The sequence below is a fragment of the Sciurus vulgaris genome, assembly GCF_902686455.1.
Source record: "Sciurus vulgaris genome assembly, chromosome: 7".
Lineage (NCBI taxonomy): Eukaryota > Metazoa > Chordata > Mammalia > Rodentia > Sciuridae > Sciurus > Sciurus vulgaris.
In genome coordinates this window covers 10,721,983-10,742,589 of record NC_136467.1, presented here as the reverse complement: position 1 = coordinate 10,742,589, position 20,607 = coordinate 10,721,983, and the positions used below count along the sequence as shown (strand labels likewise).

General features: G+C 44.0%; 1 protein-coding gene across 10 annotated transcripts in view; it reads left to right on the top strand.

Moving 5' to 3' along the window:
• Positions 1-20,607, top strand: part of ARID1B (AT-rich interaction domain 1B) — a 405,422-nt gene that overhangs the window by 35,537 nt on the left and 349,278 nt on the right. For 9 of the 10 annotated variants that reach the window (XM_079146754.1, XM_079146753.1, XM_079146749.1 and 6 more), the window contains exon 2: positions 11,429-11,623. The exons of the other annotated variant lie outside the window; for it this stretch is intronic. In XM_079146754.1, the coding sequence (XP_079002880.1) occupies positions 11,429-11,623 (195 nt within the window). The remainder of the gene's footprint in view (positions 1-11,428; positions 11,624-20,607) is intronic. 10 annotated transcript variants of the gene reach the window in all.

Sequence of the window (20,607 nt, the reverse complement as noted above, 5' to 3'; positions counted from 1 at the left end):
TAAACTAAAAAAATCGTATGGTGACTCTAATAACTTAGGAGGTTTACTCGTGGGAACAGGTAACTACCTTCGTAGTTTACACTTGAAACTCCTTTTTAAAAGAGAACTTTAAGAAATACATTTATCATTTATTTTTACTAACTTCAGTTCTTTCAGGAAGGGCAACCCCACTTTTCTTCTGTCCGAAGACTTTTGGAGTTTCTGCCTTTGCCAGGCCTCCGGTGGCTCCCCTTGTTTTTCTCCCTCCCCTGCGTGCCCTTAGGTCAAACCCCCAGGGCACCAGTGACTGGCCCAGTGGCTGTGGTCTCACTTCTGAGAAGCTCTGGGACGCTTGCAGGAGTGGGGTGCGTTAGTTATTTTGGTTCTCAGTTACCTTTGTCTTTCCCTTTTCCTCATCTTTTTTTGTTTATTATCTTTGAATTTGAAATAATTTTAAATTCATAGGAAAGTTGTAAGGCTAGTACAGGGAAATCGCATGTGCCTTTTACTCTGATACATCAAGTTTTACCACATAACTTCTCCGTCTGTCCGTCAGTAATGTATTTTTTCAGAACTTTTGAGAGTCTGTTGCACATGCCTCATCCCTTCATTCCTGAGTACTTGTAAGTGTAGTTCCTAGGGACAAGTGTATTCCTGTGTACCTTGGTGTGGCCAGCACCTCAGGAAGTTTACCTTTGGTATGATATTTGGACTTAAGGTCCATCCCTGTTCTAATTTTGTCCATTGGTCTAAACAGCGTCTGCATAGCAACACACACACACACACACACACACACACGCACGCACACGCGCACACACACATATTTGGGGGTGGTGGTGGTACTGGGTATTGAACCTAGTGGCACTTAATCACTGAGCCACATTCTCAGCCTTTTTTGTTATTTTTATTTAGAGACAGGGTCTGATTGAAGTTGCTTAGGGCCTTGTTCAGTTGCTTAGGCTGGCCTTGAACTTGCAATCCTCCTTCCTCAGCCTCCCAAGTTGCTGGGATTATAGGTGTGCACCACCATGCCCGGTCAGTATAGCAGTATTCTGATACTGAAGTCTTTCCTTCAGTAACCTATCTAGGCTTATATTTAGCATTTAGTTTCCCTTTTTTAGAATGTAAGATTTAACTATGTATTAGTCATGTTAACTTTTTTTCTGTGAACATTCAATTAAAGTGAGTCAGTATATGCTTTCACTTGTCTGATAAAGTAGATACTGAGAAGCACTTTAAAACCAAGGCCAACAGCCTGTATGACAGCACAGCACATATTCTTTGTCCACAAATAGGCGACTCAATTGGAAATCTTCACATTTTTATTGGTATTCTCTGCAATACAGTTTTAAAGTTGTTAGTTTTAAAATTTAATAAAAGAGGGCTAAGGTGTAACTCAGTGGTGGAATGCTTCTCTGGTATGCACAAGACCCTGAGTTCTGTCCACAGTACCACAAAAATGAAAAGACAAAAAAAAAAAAAAAAAGAAAAGAAAAGAAAAAAAATATCAATAGTCTGAGAGAGATTGGAACTGTTTTTTTCCATGCAACTCACAGTGCCTCTCCTTGCCTCTGAAGGAGGTGTTATTTTCTCTTGACAGATGGGGAAACCGAGGCTTAGGGCTCTTGAATAATGTATCCAGCCTTTCATGGTGAGTCAGGAGCTGCAGAGGTGAACCCAGGCCTTCCTGATGACAACCCAGATGGCAGGTTGGGTTCCTGTCTGTGAAGTGTGGTGATTGATGGTGGCTGCCTGCAGCTTCACTGGGGACTCGGAGATGAATGCTAGGCTGATTGGCAGTGTCCGTCTTCTGCACGCTGGTGGAATAGTGGGGGGTTTCCACACCTCATATTGGTTTTCTGGAATTATATCTCCCTCTTCTAGAATCTGCCCTCATCAGAAGTCTGTTAAGGGCCACGAAGTGGTGTACATCGACTCCACTGGTGTAAGAAGCTCCCCCCAGGGGCGGTGTTCTTGGCGGGTGGCGAGTTCCCTGGTAGCTCTCCTCGCCCACACAGCTGCCAGTGTGGGGCTGGAATCGGACGCAGGCGCACAAACCTCCCCTTCTTGATTTAAGCCTGTATTTATGTGGAAATGCACCACGTCGTTCCTCTTTCTTAAATAAGAGCCTGCTACGAGACTGTCAGAAGTGACACATGAATATGAACAACGTGGCTGGCGTGCTTAGAGATGTAGATGTTAAAATGGTAACACTGTGATAAAAGCTTTATAATTTTTTTTGGGTGACAGGAGTAACAAATTTGAGAGAAAATGGAAATGTATTCTATTGCTATTTTGATACTCCTTTTAGGTCTAATTTACTCTTTAAGTAAACAATATATATGCACTCTCATTTGTTCATAAAATTATTACATTTGCTAAACTAAATTTAAAAAGTATAGTTAAGTCAGACAGAATTTTACTCATTGAATTGACTTACTAGCTGCTGAGCTTTGGGGGATTTAAACTAATAATAGATTTTTGTCAGTTTATAAAAATCAGGCAAACACTGGAGAACCACAGTGGTCTCACCTTCTGAATTTACTGTCCCGTACCTGGGTGACAAGGTGGGAGGGTTTGGCATTTGTTTTGCCCACTCACCGTCCCTCTTCCTGTGGGGTGGTCTAGGTAGCAGATGGACAGACGGCAGCGGTCACGCAAATAAAGACCAGGGCAGAGTGCGGTCAGTGCCGTGAGGACAGTGCTACGGTTTTCTAAGGGGTCCTCTCTGAGGTGTTCAGGGAGGGCTTCTCTAAGGACATCGCGTGCAGGTTGAGTCCTGTGGAAGGAGAGCAGAGTGATTCTTGGTGGAAGGAGCAGCACATTTGAGGGCCTGTTGGTGGGAAAGTGTCTGCGTTTTCTAGAGCCTCAAGGAAGCCATTGGAGTTAGAGGAAGGGGGTCCAGGCGACTGGCTTAGGAGGAGAGATGGGAACTGGAACTGGATGGGTGCTTTCACCCCGCCCCCAGGTAGGCGGAGGATCCCGTGGGTGTCCAGGGAGGAATGCTGGGTGGCAGCTGGGCGTAGAGCTCTGGGGCGCGGAGACACCAGGTGAGGGAGACACTGGGAAAGGGAGACACTGGGAAACGCAGACAGGGGGAGACAGTGAAAGTCACGGCTTGTGTGAGCTGTGGAAGGCGAAGATTGTCTGCAGTGATAACCTTTGCCCCTTGTCCCTACTGGCCTTCAGGAAAGCCAACATTCTTGGTGGAGTCCACTGTTTTACTGGCCATGCAGTGTTGAGGAAGCTGTTCCATTTCTTCTTCAGCAACGTGAGCCTGCGGGGCGTTGTACTAAGTGTTAGGGGTGCAAAGGTGAATAAGACAACCCTGTTGCATTAACTAACAGTCTTCTGGAGAGACAGGAACATAAATAGCCTAGATTGTTGATTTTGTTCAGATTTCAATTCACTAATTCAGTAAGAGGAACAGAGAAGAAATTTAGAAAGTTCTTACTTTTGAAAAATTCTGTGGTATCTCATTTACCTCCCAGTTCACTCCAAGGTGAATATGACTGTACTGTGTTCAACCATGAGGCTAAAACCCCCTGGCCAGCAATAGCACAGGCAGGATTCTCATCCAGGTCTAAACAACTCTCAGCTCTGTGTCTTTCCTCTTACACGCTTTTGCCTCTCATTCTGTTTCAGAAGTTTGGATTGTTTATTTTTTGTGTTAAAGAAGATGGAGGAGTTTGAAATGGGCAAGAGTTGTTGCCGGAAGGCAGATGTGGTGGGTCTTATGCTTGTGTGTAAGAGGGTAGGGGGTGGGGGGGTGCTGGGCCTGGTGGTGGAAAGGTTTCCACGAGAGTCTTCCTCCAGCTGAGATGCCTGGATTATGTCGGTCTTTGTGGATGACTCATGATCGGCCCCAGGCCCTGTCCTTTCCACGCACCTCTTCAGAGTTTCTATATCGGAGACTTGCACAGAGACATGAGTAAAATGGCACACAGATCTCATTGGTGATTAATGTCAAGCTAGGAAATGCAGTTATGTTAGATATCAGAATGAGGATCTAAAAAAAAATTCATCAGGTTCAAAACAGTGATCAGAAATAAGCAAATGGAACCACAGCAGTGATATATAATGGGGGTGAGGGGTGGGGAGCGAGAGAAGAATGGGGGAACTTTAGATTATGTAGAAGGCAGTAAGAGGGAGGGGGTATGAAAACTGATGGAATGAGGCAGACATCATTACCCTATGTACGTGTATGATTACTCGAATGGTATGAATCTACATCGTGTACAACCATAGAAACGAAATGATGCACCCCATTTGTGTACAATGAATCAAAATGCAGTCTGTAAAAAAAAAAAAAAAAAAAAAAAAAAGATAAAGACAGACTTCTGCACTAGGGTTAACAACCAAACTGTCTAATGTGAGATGCAGGGAAGGTGGGTTCTGTCACAGCTGAGGTGGTATGGGGCTGCCTAGAGAACACAAAGATCTTAGGCTACATTAGTACCAAAGCAGGTTCTAGAATAAAGGAATCAAGAACCTCACCCTAAAGCTTTTGTGTGAAGGGAAGTAAGGACGGTCATATTTCTCTCAGAAAATGGAAATATCTGTACCTGTTTCATGTAATCTGCCAGACTACCAAAGTAAAACTCCTGGGTTCAAATAAAAGGAGCTGGCTGACTCCGGTACCTAGAAGCGGGGAATCCATGGCACTGGGGGTGTGGATACTCCTGGGGGCTCTTGTATACATCAGGTATGGACCGTGAGGTTCTTTTTGAGTTCTAAGGTTCTGTTTTGTTGCTAAATCTTTAAGGAGGATGTCTTAAGAATTACGATCATGAGAGAATGTACTGAAGTGCTTTGGAAATGGGTTACATTTATTGTCATTATTTGATAGTGCAAATCAGGATCTTTGGATGAATTTCTAGAGGTGGAGCGGGTTTCCATGAACCACGGACACTGATAGAGCTTGGATGTCTGAACATCGTGGGTGCATTTTGTTTTTAGAGTATCCCTGAGACTTAAGACCCACAGTTGATAGAGTCATGTTGCTTTTAATTGGTAGTTTATGAAAGTTACTTTATGCATAGTTTATAACAATATTTTTAGGAATAGTGTGAATACTAAAAAATAAGAATCCAATAGTATTTTATTTTAGGCTCAGGATAAACTTTAAAATGTAGCTGGGAAAGAATATTCTGTCTTCTGCTTCTGATTTGTTTAATGATTACATATATGTGAAAAACTATTTTATTTAAAATTGAACATGAAAACATGTTCATTTCAGATCAAAATCACAGAAATAAAAATTGTCTAAATGGTCCCCCCTTTTAAACAAAAGATTCTCTCCACATGCCCTTTTCCTTCAAATATCATTCCCTAGTTTCTCAAATATATGTAGTCTCAACACCTTACCTTGAGTACAAACCAAAACTAAGACCAAAAATATTGAGAGTGGTTATCTAAGTTTATGGGTGTTTTGACATTGCTCATGGCATCATGGTTAGGAGGCACCAATAATCTGATGGTTCTTAGAAGAGCCAACAGTGGGACACTTCTTCCTGTCTTGTCTGATGTCGTAGAACACTGCTCTTCAGCTCTTCTTGGACCATTGGAGAATGTGGCAGATAGTCCTGCATTGACTGAAGAACTTTCCACAGTGTATTGATGCCAGGTCTGAAGTTCCGGTGTTTTAGTTCAAGTCTTAGTAAACAGCTCCTCTTGTGTCATGAGTATAAGTAAAACCAGACAGTTTGAGACGCAGGGCCGTATGTTTTTTTTGCCCCAGTCTGTGATCAGCCGTGAACCCACGATGTTCTGTCATTCAGAGCCTCCCTTGTGTCATCCTGCAGGAGAGTCACTGGTCATTGTCTCTGTGGTAGCTGAGAATCTTTGTACTTTGTGGCTTGAAGAGGACCAGGTGCTCTTTATAAAATGAAGGCAGAGAGCTTTGGTGCCCTGCTCGTTTGATAAATGGACTTTAAAGCCATTAGAAGAACTTGATCAACAATGACTGGCTGTACGCTGTCTGCTGCAGGCATCTACAGTCCACAGCTATCTCGCTGGGAAGCGATGTTGACTTCTCATTTTGGTGAAAGTTGGTGTGGTCACTCAGCATGCCGAGCGGTTCTGAGTAAACGGATGATCCCGGGCACTTGCGTCGTGCCACGTGAGATGTAAGAAAGCGTAAAACCTGGACGCTTGTCATTTGGTTTCAGTTGGGAGGTAAGAAGTCACACATGAAAAACAGAAAAATGGTGCAGGAGTGAGGTGACAAATGAGACAACTCAGGAGTCTGTCATGTGGCGGCACCTGGCAGGTGCGCCATCAACAGGAAGTGCTGCTGGGGTGCAGTGAAGGGGCACATGGGTGGCGAGGCCTGCTGGCGGGACAGGGTGGCAGCAGTGGGCCTGTATGACCCTCAGAGGGTGCTGGGTGCTGGGGTGGGAAGACCAGTGCTGGACAGAGACAGGTGCTGGGCTGCGGGTTGCAGCCTTCTCCTGCTGCCGAGGGCCAGGGTGGCGTTGGTGGCGGGCAGAGGGCAAGGGGGCCCTTCAGAGCTGTATGAGATGTCACCATGGAAACGTCAACGTAGACTGTTTCCCGATAGGGCAGCTATTTAGGGGTCGCTGGCGGCCCCTGGTCGTCAGCATAGTTTTCGCATAGCTGTAATGGAGTGCGTCTCAGTGGAAAGGAGCTCGCCTTCCTTCTGCCCGGCTCCCCGTGCCCCACGGTTGACCACAGCGGTTCCCAGCTCCTGAAGCTGTTGAGTTGCGGGTCATTTCGGTGTTTCTTCTCTGAACACACCGTAGATGACCGCAGGTTCCAGGTCCGCGGTCGCTCTTTCCCACTCGGAGGTCCTGCACGCCAGGTTGGCTGATTTGGTGTTCACGGTCCCTGTGAGGGCAGGTGTTGTTTCTCCTGGTTGGTGAATGAGGACACGGAGAAACAGCCGTCTTATTCAAGGTCGCAGAGTGGTGAAGTGGAGGCCCAAGGCTGTGAATCCTGACTCCAGAGCGCCTTGGTGACTGGTGCCCCAGTGAGGAGCTCCTGCCCACTGGAGCAAGGGCGTCCCCGCGGGAACGAGGGGTCACGGCCGATCAGCAGTTGTTGCTAGATTGTCGTCGGAAGGTGTTGGACACTGTTTTATACCTGTTGGTTCAAGTACTCATTTATTCATGCCAGGTTAGACTATTTTTGCCTGTTTTCTAGGTAATGGAGTAGTATTGCTTGAAAATGTCCCTAAGTTCCCAGTGAAAGAGTGATTCAAAGGAGTGTTTCCTTCTGTGAGCTCTTGTTTAATCCAGATGTGCAGATATACCTGTAGAACAAGATGTCGTAGTTATTTTTTCTGTGGGTTTTTTTTCAAAGCCTCTCTTCAATTTGTGGTTTAAGGAATGGGGCTGAGAAACTCTTAAGTGAACCTTTAGTAAACTCTGTTCATAATTTGCAATTTAGGAACAAATACATTATATAGGTAACTTTAAAAGGATGCTATTGAAAAAATATAAATAAAAGTAAAATATATCTGAAGTAGATTAGAAGTGTGTAAGTAAATTTTCCTTTAATTTGGATAACTTAAAAATGTAACTGGATTCCCGTTTGCCTTTGAAAGCCCATTTAACATATACTGAACAGTTCTACCCCATCTGTCTAGAATCTGTACACAAATATGTTTTTTAAAAAATGCATCGCACTCCTTCCTTGGTTAATAACCCTAGGAATCAGAAACTTGAGGCTCTTGGAACAACTCAGCACCAAAAGGAGACACAGGCTGGGATGTGTATATGTGTCCAAAATCTTGTTTGAATATGGAGAAATTACAAGCAGGCCTTATCAAGAAACGAAATAAGATTGCAGTAGAAGCCACGTAACTAAAAGCAGACTATTCTGGCCAAGATCTCTTTGAAGATGTCATATACTGTGGCCTTCACAGCCCTCGTCTCACTTCATGAAATTGAAATGCAGACGGTAGGGGTTGCGGGAAGGCATGTCTGGGATCACCTGTTTAGATGACTATCTGAGGACCGAACCCGGGCACCCCACCACTGAGCCACACACTTAGGTACTGGATCTCTCCGAGTTGCTCACGCTGGTTTGAACTTGCCATCTTCCTGCCTCAGCCTCTTGAGTAGCTGGTACTATAGGCGTGCTCCACTGTGCTTGGCAAGAACCCTTCTTAATGTGAATGAGTAATCTGATGTAGCACAGGTTTTACATGAGAAATTAAATGGTCATACTCTGGAAATGTATCAGTAGGAGGAGAGATGGAATATAGAAAATATAAAATTGTTCCATGTTAAATGTGAATATGAGGATCAACTTGGCCTTTGAATTTCTGGAAGAGGCTTAGATTTGATATGGTTTTTGGTGTTTTAAGAGCTGGTAGTGAAAAGTGGGGGGTCGAGAGAGTGCAGTTCTACATACTTAATGTTAAAAAAGGAATATGCCATGGGATGAATGTGGATTATGGGCACACATTTAGTAATAGGACATAAGAGAAGATTAAAATTAAATAATTTGCAGTATAGGAGTGTCTGTTTTCATTGTTTTCGAGAGGTATTGATAATCTGTATTTCATGCTTTTGATATTCAGGAATCTTAGGGTAAGCTAACAGTTTTGACATGAGCTCAAATTAACTGAATTTTAAGTAGGATTGGGAGAATTGATGGCAAAGATGAGACAGATATTACAACACAGTTGTTGTCACTGATAAGATGAATCTGCTGCCCTGTTACCTAAAGCCTTATAGTGCAGACATTCCAATCATTTTTCTACTTAAAATTTCAGCTTCACTCAAGCCAGTTTGGTCTGGCCCTGTCTAAAGTGAAATGGTGGACCTTTCCTCTGCTTGGGCGCTGCGGGTTGCATGTACAGATGGGGCTGCTGCGGCCCGCAATGGACATTTGGACTGGAATGTGATTTTTCTCAGCCTCTTCTGAGGCCGCTCGTGCCCTGGGCTGGTTTTGAAATCGCCAGCTCAGTCTTGGTTTTCACTCTTCCATAGAAAGCGTCATCTCATTGTTTGAAGGAAAATCTGGACGAAAGTTAGACTTTGCTTTTCTTGGGCATCCATTCTAATTTAAGTAATCCTTAGAAAACCCTGAGTCCTGGGTCCCATCTTACCCCGGAAGGGCAGTGCGTGAGTTTGGTTGGCGAGGCCTGTGAGGGTCCTCTGCCAGCAGTAGGTCATGTGAGCAGAGCCATGCACTGTCGTTCACTTGCTGTCATTGTACAAGCCCAGACCTTTGGTTGACTGCTGAAATTGTGAGTTTTGAGCAGAACCGTTCATTGAAGGAGGTGGGCCGAGGACAGCTCGCCCAGTTCCTCCTGTGTCTGCTCACATGGTCCTTGGTTCTGACCCTTTCTCTGACTCCCCCAGGCCAAACTTGGGTGTGTCCCACAGAGCCCTTGAGCTCTTCTTGGCCTTCTCAGCCTGCCGTCCCAGCAAAGAGCCAGGGCAGCCACCCAGGCGGCATGTTTCTGCCTCCAGTGTCTGGCTGTACGCATGGATACTGATCAGATCATTGAAGTCAGCACACAGGGTCTTGGTCAGGTCCTTGAGGTGAATGGTGGTGACCCAGATGCAAGATGGAAAAATGGCTACACACAGTCTTGGGGCAAGGAGCGAGGCAGGTGGGACTGGCAGTTCCTAGCTTCCTGACTTGGGTGTGGGGTCTCACTCTGGGACCCCCTCTTCATACCTCTAGTTTCTGTCCTCACCTCTGCAGTGAGATTGTCCTTGCTGAACTCCCCAAGTTCCTGTGGTCAAGCAGGGAAAGCTTTTGTAACTTCCCCTTAGTGGACCCCAGGTTGCCACGTGTGACTGCCTCTTCTTCCATGACACTGTACTCTCTGGAATCTGACTACATTTTCTGACCATTCTTTTTGCCTCTGTGGGCTCATTCCCCCCCTTTTACTTAAATGGTGATGTTCTCTAAGATGAATTTCTCTACCCATTGTTTTCTTTTCATGTGTTCTTCCTGGATAAAGTTCATGGATTTTACTTGCTTCCTAATGTTACTTCATCCACTATTTATTGAGCATTTACTCTGTGTCAAGTGCACCTTTTGACTTTGCCCTGGAGAGATAATAGTAAATAAGACAGGAAACCCCTTCTTCAACTTGCTGACTTCCCTACTTATTTTCTGGGTCCCCAAGCTGCAAACTCTGTGTTTTCATCAGGATTTCCCACTGGAACGTCAGCTTTCATATGTAAACCTTGTTGGCTTCCTCTTCCTCCACCTTTTCCCGTGGTGCGTTGCCACTCCCATCTCTAAGTCCTGTAAGAGGGACTGGAGTCAGGACTGGCCTCTTCATCGCTGCCAGGTCAGGCAGGCCCTGTGCGGCTGTCTGATCTACCCCTTCCTGAGGGAGAGTCTCCCTGACAGGTGACTAATGCTGGTGCTCTGGGAAAGCACCCTTAAGAGGTGATCTGAGGTGGCTTGTCAAGCTCTCCCTTGTTCTGGCTTCTGCCTTGTTCTGCTTCTGCTTCACCTGAACCCAGACTGCTTGCATTTCTCCCAGGCTCTTCTTGTCTCTTGAGCCTGGGCTGCACCTTCCCATTCCTGTTATTCCCATTCCACCTGGTAATGGTCAAGCCTTCCTGAGAGTCCCCGTGTCCTTAGAGTTGTGGGAGCGTTAGGTCTGGCACACAGTAGGGATCTCTGTGTGACCTCGGAAGGAAGAGTCTGTGCGGTGGCTGCTGCTGGCCTTCTGAGCCCTGGGGAGGGATTCCCTGAGCTGCTCAGCCCCTGCCTGTGCCCTGGGTGTGAAGGCTCTGCTGAGGCTGTGCTCCTGACCCTCCCTGATGGCCTTGGCCCTGAGGCTAGGACTGACTCACCAGACCAAAAATAAAATTCCGAGTCTCATTTTGAACTGATGATGTGTGGTAAGATGCTTACTTGCACGAGGAAGGTGGCTTATGACTCATAGTCTGCAACTACTAGTGATCTTTGAAAAATTTTACCCTAGACATTTCGTATTATCTAAAATCTGACCTTTCACTTTTTCATGAACACTCAGATGCACTAATGCTTCATCAGGACTAGCCGGCTCAGGTCTAAAAAAAATCCTCCTTCTAAGGATACTTTGAAGTCCTAAAGTGTTGCTAATCACCCTTATCCTTTGCCCTTAGTACTAGTAAGTTAAAAGGAGCTGGTGGTATTAACTGTTATGTTCATTTCCTGTGTGCACAATAGAATTTTAGATGCTTAGAATGTAAAAATCTTTCTTTATATTGTTTACTCCAAATCCCTCTTAATTGTTAAGACCTTCCTTACAGTTTAAAAAAAAAAAAAAAGTCTTTTAGCCATCAGGGTTTTTTTCTTAATGTTCTTCTGGATTTTCGTTTGTGAGGTCATTGTTTTAAATATATTCAAAATTAAAAAAAATAGGACAGTGGTGTTTTTAACGCATGTGTTAAATACACAACAAAACCTGCATTTGTGATGAACAGTAAATGACCAAAGCTGACTCTCTGTTTATTCTTCACAGGGGAGTCCAATGGATCCAATGGTGATGAAGAGACCTCAGTTGTATGGGATGGGCAGTAACCCTCACTCCCAGCCGCAGCAGAGCAGCCCGTACCCAGGAGGCTCCTACGGCCCCCCAGGCGCACAGCGGTACCCCCTTGGCATGCAGGGCCGGGCCCCAGGGGCCCTGGGAGCCATGCAGTACCCACAGCAGCAGGTGGGTGCTAGTTTTTCTCCCTGCTTTTCTTTTTTGCTCTTTGTCTTTTATCGTCGACCTAAGATAGATGTTAAGAGAATTAGGGGATTTCATTGATTTTTCTGCTTTCTTTTAGTTTTCATTCTTTTTTGATTCTTGATGAAAGAGTAAAAATCATTAATTTATCTTGACCTTTGAATTCAAGTTCTTGTAATGTGGAACTTTTTGCAACAAAGTAGACAAAAATACCTGCTTGGTAGAAGGCCAGTGGTGCTGGTTGTATTTGAGAGATGGACTGTGTCATGATTTTTCAGCAAATTATGCAGATCTGAGCTCTGAAGTACACTTAGCATTCTCCCATTTCTGAGGTCAGACTGTGTCGGAGTCTGAGCTGTGAACAGACTACCTTTTGGTGATCTTTCATGCCATTCAAAGGACTTGTCCATAAAGATGTTGTCAACTTAAATTTTTTTCATTTTTCATTTCTTCATAAATTATTTCTTGTGTACATTTTAAAAAAGGTTTCTGTATTTCATATGAGGATTTGATCTGTTGTCTTAGATGTGAATGAGTTGTATATTTTTACTTTTCCTGCTCTTAAGCAAAAGATCTAATTTTTGCATTTTTCTCCGGAATCAAATGAAGTTACAATAAATGACCAGTCACCTAGCAGTCTAAACCTCCAGTCTCTCGGATACTCCTTATTATGTTGGCCCGAGGAAGCATGAAATTGGGAAAAGAGTAAATTAGATTCAGACTTGTCAGGGTATTTAGTTCCTAGGGACCCCAGAAAGGCTTATTTCCAAATTTCTAAATTGCGGTACTGTGCCTGATGTCCCCAGGGAGTGGGTGGGCTGACACCCTGTGGGTTTGCTGTCCAGTGGGGCATTCTGTGAGGCTGCCCGTAACCCATTCCAGGCCTCTCAGGAGCCGCTTCTCCGTATTTGCCCAGAAGTCTTCTGGGGGCCGGGGGAGAAGTTGGGCAGAACTCGCGTCCTGCCCAAAGTGGGGCGCGATGTCCCATCCCTCACGAGTCCATGGCGGTGTCCTGAAAGTCCACTGGTAGGCGGCCTCCCACTCTTGCCTCTGGATCCTTGAAGCGGCGCGGGGCCTAGTGTGGACCTGACCTGGGGCAGCCCGAGTTCCCGCCGCAGGGTCCGCGCGGAGATGCGGGATGGGTCCTGGGCGCTGAGTGGTGCTCTCGCCGCCCCGCTGTCCCCTTCTCCTCGGCGAGAGGGAGGGAGCTCGTACGTACCGAGGGTCCGCTGCGGGGTCTCGGTGTCCCTGCCCCGGGCTCCTTGCCAGGGGGAGAAGCCCAGGAGCTGGCAGTGCCCGCAGCGTCCGGCTGATTGTGCCGCACTGACCCTTCCGGGCAGCGCCCGGCGGACGGGAGGGGCGAGGAGCAGCCGGCCGGAGGGGCGCTGGCCGCCCGGGCACCGCGGTCCGTGCCTCCTCCTCTCGCCCCGTGAGGTGCCCTGGAAAGCCGTTTTCAAAGGGCGCTTGCTGGTGACAACTCGAGGCTCCTTTTCCTTCCCTTCAACGAGCGAAAGTCCTTTTTCGCAGTTTGAGACTTTGGCTTAGTTTGCAGAATCACGGTGAGAGTCACACGGATGGAGTGTGTGCAGAATGATTGTTGGGACATTTCTCTTTATTATTTTCTTCCTCAAATGTATAAGGCTAAATGTAGAGGACCCGCACAGATGCATAGAGCAGCCCCATTTGTCTCAGCGTCGTGTTTCATTTAACAGCGGTGACTTTTATATTTTAAAAATCCAACAACTCAGATTTATCCGAAGGGACAAATCGATGATGATTACCCGAGTATATCAGCAAATAGTGGATCTGGAATTATAAAATAGGGAAAGGGAAAAAGAGCAAAAGGAGCCGGTCGTGGTAGTATACCCCGTAATCCCAGCGACTAGGGAGAGGCTGAGGCAGGTCCTCCTGCCTCCAAGTGTGAGGCCAGCCTCAGTAACTTAGTGAGACCCTGTCTCAAAAAAAAAAAAAAAAAAAAAAAAAAAAAAAAAAAAATTTCTGAGGATGCAGCTCTGGTATAGTGAAAAGAAAAGCAAAATGAGAGAGGTAAGTTCAGGAGTGGCAAAGTGGAAAAAAAAAAGCAAAATGAGATAAGTTCATGAGTGGTTTATAATAGGAAAGCATGAATTTTTTACTTTGTAAAAACGTCCATACTGTGAATACCTTTACAATAAATCTTAATTTAATTAAGATTTTATATCAGGTGTTTTACTGCTTACCAGAAAGAAATGCCCAGTTCTAAATGCACAGATCTTTCTGATAGTGAAAGGAAAATCGTAAATCTGATAAGAAACGATCCTGGTGCAGTAATGCCCAGCTTTCGGATTGAGTTGATCATGATCTAGGATCTAAATAATCTGTGCTGCTTTTTCACCTTCCATTTAGTCATGATACCTCTGAAACACAGTGTTTTGTTGTGAAGTTTAAAAGACCCAAATAGCTGTGCATACAGTTTGTGAATGCGTGTAACATTTTAATGAAGACATACAGCTTTTATGATATAAAGTCCAAATCCATGTGACCTTAATAGGTTTGAAATGGGAACGAATTAGTGAGCAAGGTTGAGCAGAAGTCATTAGAGAACTCGCATTTCTTTTTGTTAGTGTTGGGCTGTGTTCTTTGAGGAATTTTCAGTGGAGTTGCTTTGTTTGCAAATTTTGGAAGTTATAAATGTGTCCACAGACAAGGTCCTGTCACTGTGATTGGCCACTGGTCCTGTCCTCCTTCTCCAAGGGTTAATGTAATTGGATGAGCATTATTGTAGTTATGGCTACTAATGTTCTTGAGGGAAAGAGTTGAACGATAATTATGACATTGAATATTTATCGAGTGGACACCACCACCTAGGCATGACTTTGCTTTGGATGCCTTCCAGAGCTTTCTGTGTTTGGTTTGTGAACCTCTAATGAGCTGAATCCAGCTCATTTAATATTGCTCATATATTTTTGCAAAGGATTAAAATGCAGGAATTCAAGTTTGTAAATTGAGTTGCCCACTTACCAGCTGAGTGGTAAGTTGTCTTTGGCTCAGGGGTCACAGTTTGATTCCTGGCTGGCATTCCATTCCTGTGATAGGAATTTTAAATGAGTATTCTGTTGGAAAAAAAAATGCAGTGCTTATGTGAAATTTAACATGGATTTGATCTCTGTTTATTTTTTGTCTCTGAGAGTCAGGAAGAACTGGCCACTGAGTGTTTGATTTTAGTATTAACTTGGTGATTTTTGATTTATATGGTGATAATTTTATTTCTGAAATACACTCATGACTGGGTCATTGAAGCATGATGTGATAATAGTATATTGTTTTAGTCTTTATTAACTGGAACTAGATTTGTGGTCTTTTATTTGCTGGTTCTCCCTCTCATCAGGCAAATACCTGCCTAAACAGATTAGTCTTGCACGGTTCCCTAAAAACTAGTCTATGAGGGTACTTATTGAGTTGAGAGGGGAAGTGAATTTTCTCTGCCTCTGTGGAGAATGTTCTGCCTGCAGGCTCTGGAGTGCAGACCTGGGGATGGTCAGCAGAAGCACACTGGCGCAGTTCGTACAGCGCATAGCTCTACAGACGTGTAACGCTTGCAGTTGCTGGAATGGGACTCTTCTGAGTTTTTCAGGTTTTTTTTTTTTTTAAACTCGAAGACTCCAGGGTATTCTTCACTGAATCAGGGGTGTAGATGACAAATGTTTTGTTTCATTTTTCGTTTCTGTGACATAGACGTGCACACAGACGTTGCCATCTTGCAGAGACTTACGCAGGAAGGGCAGGCCACAGAGCTAAGTAGTGTGTCCAGCAGACTTCAGCGGTGCAGCCGGAGGTCCTCCCTGAGGTTTTGAGTTTGGGGCTGGTGTTTTCACTTCCCTGCCCTTGTTGTGGATGTCTGAGAGTGTGGTGGAATTACAAAATGGGGTCCGGGAAAGAACCCAAGTCATGAGTGGTTTAGCACAGGCAGGCATGGCTTTTCTAGTTTGTAAAGCAGTCTGTGCTGTGAAGACCTTTTCAACAAAGCATGGGATATGGTCATTGTTTTGAAAGTGGCAAAATTAAGTAGAAACGAGTTGTTTTCGTTATGATGATTCATCTGAACTTATCACTTTAAGTTGAAGTAAACACTGAATTAAAAACAAGTTTTTGGGCTGAGGCTGTGGCTCAGTGGTAGAGTGCTTGCCTCACACATGTGAGGCACTGGGTTTGATCCGCAGCACCATGTAAAAATAAACAAATAAAAGATACTGGGTCTATCTTCAACAACAACAAAAAATATCTTTAAAAGAGTTCTTTTGAAGAGGACTTTAATTTTTTTTTTAATTTTATTTGTTCTTTTTAGAGATACATGACAGTAGAATGTATTTTGGCATGTTATATATACATGGAGTATAACTTATTCTGTTTAGGATCCTGTTCTTGTTGTGCAGGATGCGGAGTTACCCTGGTTGTGTCTTCAAATATAAGACTAGGAGAGTGATGTCTAACTAATTCTGCTGCCCTTCCTATTGCCCTCCTGCTCCCTTCCCTTCATTCCTCTTTGTCTAATCCAGTGGACTTCTATTCTTCCCCTCTCCACCCTCCCTTGTTCTGTTTTAGCATCCACATTATCAGAGAGAACATTTGGACTTTTGGGGACTGGCTTATTTCATTTCACATGGTATTCTCAAATTCCATCCATTTACTGGCAAATGCCATAATTTCATTCTTCTTTATGGCTGAGTAATATTCCATTGTGTATATTTACAACATTTTCTTTATCCATCTGTTGAAGGACACCTAGAATGGTTCAATAGCTTAGCTATTGTTAATTGAGCTGCTATAAACATCGATGTGGCTCCTGCACTGAAGTATTCTGATTTTAGGTCCTTTGGGAGTAAACTGAGAAGTGGGATAACTGGGTCAAATGGTGGTTCTATTCCAAGTTTTCTGAGGAATTTTCATACTGCTTTCCAGACTGGTTGCACCAATTTGCAGTCCCACCAGCAATGTATGAATGTACCTTTTCCCCCACATCTTCCCAACATTTATCGTTGCTTGTATTCTTGATAATGTCATTCTGACTGGAGTGAGTTGGAATCTCAGTGTAGTTTTAATTTGTATTTCTCTAATCACTAGAAGTGTTGAACATCCTAAAATATTTTTTGACCATTCGTGTTTTGAAGAGGACTTTTAAAAATAGTAGGTATTCTAGTTTGTGTTTATAATTTTTTCTTCTGCGGCCTTTGACTGTATCTATTTTGCTGTCATTTGCTGTGTGTGTGTTTTTTTTTTGGGGCACCAGGGATTGAACCCAGGGGAACTCAACCCCTGAGCCACATCCCCAGCCCTTTTTAATTTTTATTTTGAGTCAGGGTCTCCTTAAGTTGCTTAGTACCTCTCTAAGTTGCTGAGGCTGGCTTTGAACCTGTGATCCTCCTGCTTCAGTCTCCCGAGCTGCTGGGATTCCAGGTGTGTGCCACCGTGCCTGCCTTTGCTGTTTTTTGAGTGAAATATTTATTTCAGAACATAAGCATTTTATATGGTACCATCTTCACAACCAAAGCACTTCTTCCAATGCAAATGTTTGTTTTGGCAGCAGATGTTTCTAAAAAGGAGACAAACATTACAGTTGTTTGACTAAAATAAATGTTTTCTTTGGGGTTATTAAGGTACCTGAACAATTTCTAGGATTCTCACCTCTGTTAGTTTGTTTTTGTCCATTCTGGGAAAAGTGTTTTTTCTTTTGAATGCAATGAAAATCATGTTTTGATATAATTGGAATAACCTCTCTGAAAAGTAAGGGGTGAATGGAGAGAGGGAAGCCCAGTTAGACCTAGAAATGTCAGAGTGTTGGCACGAAATGTGTTTTAGACTCAGTCTCTGAATCCTAAGTGTGAATCCAGTAGTCAATACTAAATTTTGTTTTTTTCTAAAAAAGAGCTTAGACCTCCTGTTTTGGGGGAATATGACAGTGTGACAGGAGCAGAAAGGAAGACTGCCTGGCAGGCGAGGAAGGAAGGGGCTTAGCACCTTTTTTCCATTCAGATGCTCAGTGTTTCAGTAGCCTCCAGATTCACTGAGATGACCACCTGTGTGTGCGCGCACTTGTGCTCACACGTGTGTAAACAAGGTTCTTGTGACGGTGGCATTCTTGTGTCATTAAGTATATACAGACATGCGTAGGTGAATATACAGCCACACGAATCGAGTGATTCTCTTGACCATTGAAACAACGCAGAGCTGAGAGCTTCCCAGTTACGCGTTGACGCGTTTGCAGGAACCTGTTCTCTGCCGGGAGGCTTGGAGCCAGGCGGCTTCTCCTGTACACCTAAAGTGTTTGGAGTCCTCTCCGCTGGTTGCAGATTTGTACAAACAATAGCCTTTTATTGGCCACATTTTGTCTTGGTTTCCTCAGTTGTTTAGCAGTGAACAGGAAGGTATTTAAGGTTTACAAACAAAACACATTTACACCTCGCGTTTCTGCTTCCAAGAGGATAGCAGATGCCACCAGCTTTGATGCCAAAGTTCCCTGTAGTTGGAGTTTTGTACCACGAAAATGTTCTTTTAAAGATTTGTAGATATGCTAATTTTTATTTGTTCCTTAAAATTTAAATTTCTAGAATACTTAACCGGTTTATTTACTTTTTATAGTGTGGCTGGATTTAAACATATTCGAAGCATTCAGTGTAGCATTGTTTGTGGACCCCTGTTAGAAAAGCTCGCATTTTGAGTTAAATACAGATTTTTAAATCATTAACCTTTTTCCTGAAAGGAAGACAAGATCGCACTGCACTGGAAAGTTTAATGAGAAGCCGCTTTTATATTAGGAAGTTTATATTGATAAGTTCGCCTTTTCCTGCAGCATTCCATTATTCTAGGTATCCTGATGCTGAAACTCAGTGTGAGTGCCTCTTCTCTGCTGGGAAGTTTGTACTCTTGTCATACCATGATTTCTACTATGAATTCTACATATACAGGCTTTCCATCTAAAATATCTAATTTTTTTCCATTACAGTTTTATTTTTGAGATGTGAATCTTAAGGGCATATTTTAGGTAGTATTTGAATTACTTGAGTATATTTTAAATAAGTAAATTTTGTTTATTTGCTTTCTCCAGAAAAACACTAAGTGTGATATTTTGGGTATTTATGTAAAAATATTAACAATTCAATTGAGGCTAACTGAAGTGTACACTAACAATGTAGACATCAGTAAATCAGCCAACTGCATTCCTTCAGTGTTCCCTGAGAAACAAACACTAAACAACAAGTGAAAGTTAAAGCAATTAAATGGCATGTTTTAGATGAGTATCAAACTACGGAATGCTGGAGTTTCCTAGGGCATTGTAGATACTCCACAGAGGCCCAGAGATCACGATGTCAATGCCATCTGACTGTGGAGGCCACTCCCCTTTCTGGAAGATCTGAATGTGGGAAGGTGTATATAACACACGTATCACTTGCCTACCTAAAAAGCTCCAAATCAAACTTTTGGTCACTAGGTACATGTCTGCAGCAGTGTGTGTTACCCAGCTTCCCAGTTTCTATGGAGAAGTGTGTTTACTATACAAACCAGACTGTATTCCAAAGAATTAGTACCAATAAAGAGATAAATTTGACTCCGAGTAAGAACACCAAACCAACCAGCCAGTGAAATTGGCTTCTTCCAGGTTAATCAAAGGCTAAGATCCATGTCCAGTTTTATAAAACATTCAGAAATGAAGTGAGACTAATGTTAATAGCAAAAATATGCAAGTATTGGAATTAAATGCAAAAATCTGTCATTGTTGAGGTGATTAGGTTTTACTTAATGCTCTTGAGTCTTAGCAGAGTCTCTCATGGACAACTAACCGCAGTAGCTGGACCCCAGGAGGGCTGAGGACAAATGTCTGCTGGGACCTCTGTCCTGATGCCTTACAGAAAGGGCAGCCAGACAGGTGTGAATTCCCCCGCACCAGCCACCAAGAACAGAGCAGACCTGCAAGCAGTCGCTCTTGAAGGCTCAAAGTGAGGGTTAGATGTTCCTTTATAATCAATATCATTGTTTTTGTTGATTCTAGAGAGACGTGGGGAAAAGGAAGGAGTCAGGATAAATCATGGTTGACCTGTTGGCTTAAAATGTGAGACCAAAGGGGAGGCTTCCTATTCTTGAATTAGCATATTACCGTGAAAGTTCCAGTATGATTTTCATGTACCCCAGTAGTCATTAGCCACACGTCTTAGATGTCTAAGTCTTTGGAGATTCTCCTCAGTGTCCTGAGCTTCACGGAGCAACGAGCCTTCCTCTTGCTGTCTTCCTGCTTGAGCATCCCTGTGCCATTTATCAGGGGTCATGTAGATGACGGGATCTTATTCCCCAGGAACTGACCCCATTTCGATAGTGGGGAACCCAGTGGACTGCCAGCTGGTACAGGAGATCTGGTGATTCTTTCTTCTTGGGGGTCTTACTGAGTTCTCCCCATTCTTCTTCCTCATTAGCTTCAGTAGTCAACTGAGGGAGACCAGTAACCTATAGCTGTTACCGGCCTTAGTCTCTGTGACATCAGGTGCACCACCGCACAGTCAGTTTTCCACGAGTTATAGGATGCACACGGCAGGCCTGGGGCGCGATACAGCAGTGGTCTGGGAGGAAGCCAGCTCTGACCAGGAGATCACACTGCTGCTGAGAGCCACCAGCATTTGGAGGCAAGCAATGTGCAGCGTGTTTTCTTTCAGATCAGAATCTGCTGTGCTTGGTCGAGTGGCTGCAAGAGAGGTTGTGAATTTGATTTCTGAATTCTAAACTATGGAGGCAGAGCTTTTTGATTACTGGCTTTGTAGAGAACACAGAGTTATTCTTGAAGGTTTCTCTTGTGTAAAAACTCCCCTCCCCTGTCTCCTCTTGTGGTCCTTCGGCCTCAATAAATGGTAGCTCCACCCTTCGGTTGCCCAGGCCCAAACTCCAGTTGTCCTTTTTCCAGCCTTTGAGTCTCTTAGATGATCCCGCCGATCCTTCCTTCAACACAC